The sequence below is a fragment of the Montipora capricornis genome, chromosome 1 (genome assembly GCF_036669925.1).
Source record: "Montipora capricornis isolate CH-2021 chromosome 1, ASM3666992v2, whole genome shotgun sequence".
In the NCBI taxonomy this organism is placed as follows: Eukaryota; Metazoa; Cnidaria; class Anthozoa; order Scleractinia; family Acroporidae; genus Montipora; species Montipora capricornis.
In genome coordinates this window covers 46867493-46870680 of record NC_090883.1, presented here as the reverse complement: position 1 = coordinate 46870680, position 3188 = coordinate 46867493, and the positions used below count along the sequence as shown (strand labels likewise).

The 3188-nt window shown below is 43.1% G+C and overlaps 1 protein-coding gene across 1 annotated transcript; it reads right to left on the bottom strand.

The window, feature by feature from the left end:
• Positions 1 to 335: 335 nt before the first annotated feature.
• On the bottom strand, positions 336 to 2052 carry LOC138015613 (uncharacterized). Its single transcript, XM_068862701.1, has 2 exons — positions 1990 to 2052; positions 336 to 1079 (listed from the first exon to the last, which is right to left on the bottom strand). The coding sequence occupies exons 1-2, from the start codon at positions 2050 to 2052 to the stop codon at positions 426 to 428; spliced, it is 717 nt and encodes a 238-aa protein (XP_068718802.1). The 3' UTR covers positions 336 to 425.
• Positions 2053 to 3188: the final 1136 nt, after the last annotated feature.

Genomic DNA, 3188 nt, shown 5'->3' with positions numbered 1-3188 from the left:
GTCGGATAGCAGTTTTTCCCGCACGCTGAATTCAATTTAAATTTCAATAGCACTCGCCGTAAGCACGGTTATTCGTGGGCGGCCAAATCAGCTTGCCATGCTCGTCCCCCGCGTCCCCCCCCCCCCCCCCCCCCATTTCTCTTGTTCACGAGGTCGCAGAGCACTCTGGGAACCAATCTCGACCCCAGAGCTCTTCTCCTGACTGAGTAAGAGAAAAGCTCTGGGGAAAGCTCTGGGGAAACCAGAGTGCTACCAAAGGATGGAGAGAAGGAAAGAACTGTTTTTTTTTTAAGCTAAATGTCTGTTGTCTTTATTTCAGAAACAAAACCAAAACCTCTGGATACATAATATATATTTAATATCTTTGCAAATATGTCTTAGAACAAGCCCAATTTAAAGAAACGAAACTTTGTATCGTCCACGTCTTAGTGTCCTGTCAGAGGGGACCTAAAGATGGTGCTATTTGGTTCGTCCGGCCCGAACAAAGAATAAGGCCTCACTTCTGATTCGGGTTGTCTGGAATCTTCCTTTAATTGTGACAGCAGGTCCAAACCGGAAAAACTGGAATAGGGAGTGAACTTGACCTGGCGATTATCTGGTTTATCCATTTCTTTGACTTTAGTGAATTCAGTCGCGTGAAATGAGGGCTTGAATTCGCCAGGATTTTGGTTCTTCTCCGCGCATTGGTTCATCAACTGGTTCTTTTGAAGCGACTGGTTCATATGCACGGGGTTGTATAACTGATTGAAGGGCGCCTGAGGTTTAACTTTCGTGCAAACTACGTCATTGTTCAACCGCATCTCTTTAGAAGTGCCCTTGGCTTCGGGTTTCCCAGGGTTCCACTTCGGCTCTACGTATACCGGAACCTTCCATACTGACGGGGGTGGACTAGGGGGCTCGCTTTCGCTACCTTCCGACTGAGATCGCTGTCTGGAGAGGTACTGCATAGTCAATAACGGCAAACTCGGTACTTTAACGGATGTTTTATGCGTGGATGAAGGCGTATCAAGTTTCTTCGCGACCTTTGTGGCACTAGATAACCTTGTCTTGACAGAGTCTACTCTTTGAAGACAATTTCTCTGGATGGGAGAGAAATACAAGAAAAAAGACGTTTGCCAACTGCAGTTTGTTTTTTTTGTTTTTTTTTCAGTGAGACAATCATACAAGGGCCAAAATCAGCTCTGGAAAGCACAGTCCATATTAATGAAATGAAACCATGTTAACTTGAATGTGCGGGTTAAAGACGAAAGACATAATCCTGGCGCTTATGTAAACAATTGAAGCCATTGTCTCTTATAGATACCTGAAAGATTCAGTTGACATCAAAGGGATTTGACCCTGTGCGATGCCGCTGTAATGCTCTACCCACTGAGCTATGAAGCCCCAAACTGTTGGGAGCTGGTCAGTTTGTTGGGTTCATATGATCGCGCGAAAGGACTTGATGAATGACAGCTCACAACAGTGTGGCTTCACAGCCCAGTTGGTTGAGCATTGCACCGGCAGCGCAGAGGTCAAGGGGTTCGAATCCCGTTGGAGCCACATGAATTTTTCAGGTGACTACATGTATAAGAGACAATTACTTAAATCCTCTGCGAGAATCACAGTTACTCTTCCTTCGACAGTCCATATTTCCGCCAGAAAATCACGTGGTACAATTGAGCAAACAAGGACGAAGCGGCTACTCGATTTTCAACAAATTCTAACGCGTTCAAAAAATCATCAATAATTCGAGATACCGCGCCTCGGTGAAATGTCACCATCTGACCACTAGCACACTAGCAAAACCAATTGAGTTATCCAGTGGATTGCGCTATCCACCCTTCGAACAACTGGCAGGGGCGGATTTAGAGGGGCGAGGCCCCCTTTTTTTTCACCGTATTTAAAGGAGATAGGAAGCAGCTCTTTACAACCTCTAATTTCATTGGATCCCTTTAGGACGCAGCTCTACTGTTTTTAGAGTTAGGGTCCATTGTTTGATTTGTATCGTACTTCGTGTCCACTGTTTTCTGAACGAATCCCGAAAGCCGTTGTAATAGCAGCGTACTGACCCATTTAAAGAGCCTCTGCAGCCAACCGACTTTCAAGAGGCACAGTTTGCAACAGGCGGTTTTACTTTAGATAATGATTAGTTCAGTTTCAGAGCTTTTCTTATTTTCAAATACATCATAACTAACGTGAAGAAATTTTTTTTTTCCCAAATCAAAGCGTTTGCAATTCCTAAAACCGAACCTTACCTAACATTTGCTTCGAGTTCAGTTGGTGTGCTTTCGGTTTGGAGAAGCCGTTAAGGCTTAAACAACTTAGTTTCGATCATTTATGGCGCGTCCACTGTATTGCAATATAGTTAGTGACCACGTAAAAGGTGTTTCCATCTTCTCAAATTACCCTAAGTTCAGAGAATGGTAAAAACAAGGAGAGAGGATTTAACTGTAAGAACTATACCTGAATATATGCAGGTTGATCTGCTCGAGTCCAACGCTCAAATTCAAAGATATGTGACAAAAAAAAAAATACGAGGAAACCGACAATGGTTGCTTGGGTTCCAAAGTGAAATGTAGCTTTGTACGTAAGAAAGATAGGACCCTCGTCTTTCTGAATAGCTAAAGTAGATGAAACTGCATGGGTGGTTGGTAAAGGTTAATGACGCGACAGAAGTCAAATTTGCATATCATCTTGTTTTAGATTATGCCCACTAGGAAACCAATCTACCAAATACATGATGAACAGATCGCAAAGGGTTTCCTCTTTTCCATAACGGCTTTTCAAAACATTAGGGACAAAACATCTTGTATCACTTGTGCCCCCTAGGACCAGTCAAATCGAGCCAATTTAAACTCACACCAACACACCATTTCTTCTTAAAAGTCTCAGTTCATTTGCGATCGCAGTTGGGGAGGAGACTTGGTGAATGCAGTGTCATATTCAAAAGTCAAAACAACCGTCTACGTCCGCGCACAGATCTAAAATGAAACTTGTGTGTTCACTGAACCAGTCCGATAAATGCTTGTAAATTTTTCGTTTCGTTGTTGTTTTTTTTTTTAGACAAAAGAAGTATGGGTTATTGACCAAGCGTGAGGTCAAGATGACTGGATATTGGCCAAGTTCTTTTTTTGCGTGTTTATGGACCGAGACGAAGTCGAGGTCCATAAACACGCAAAAAAAGAACGAGGCCAATATCCAGTCATCTT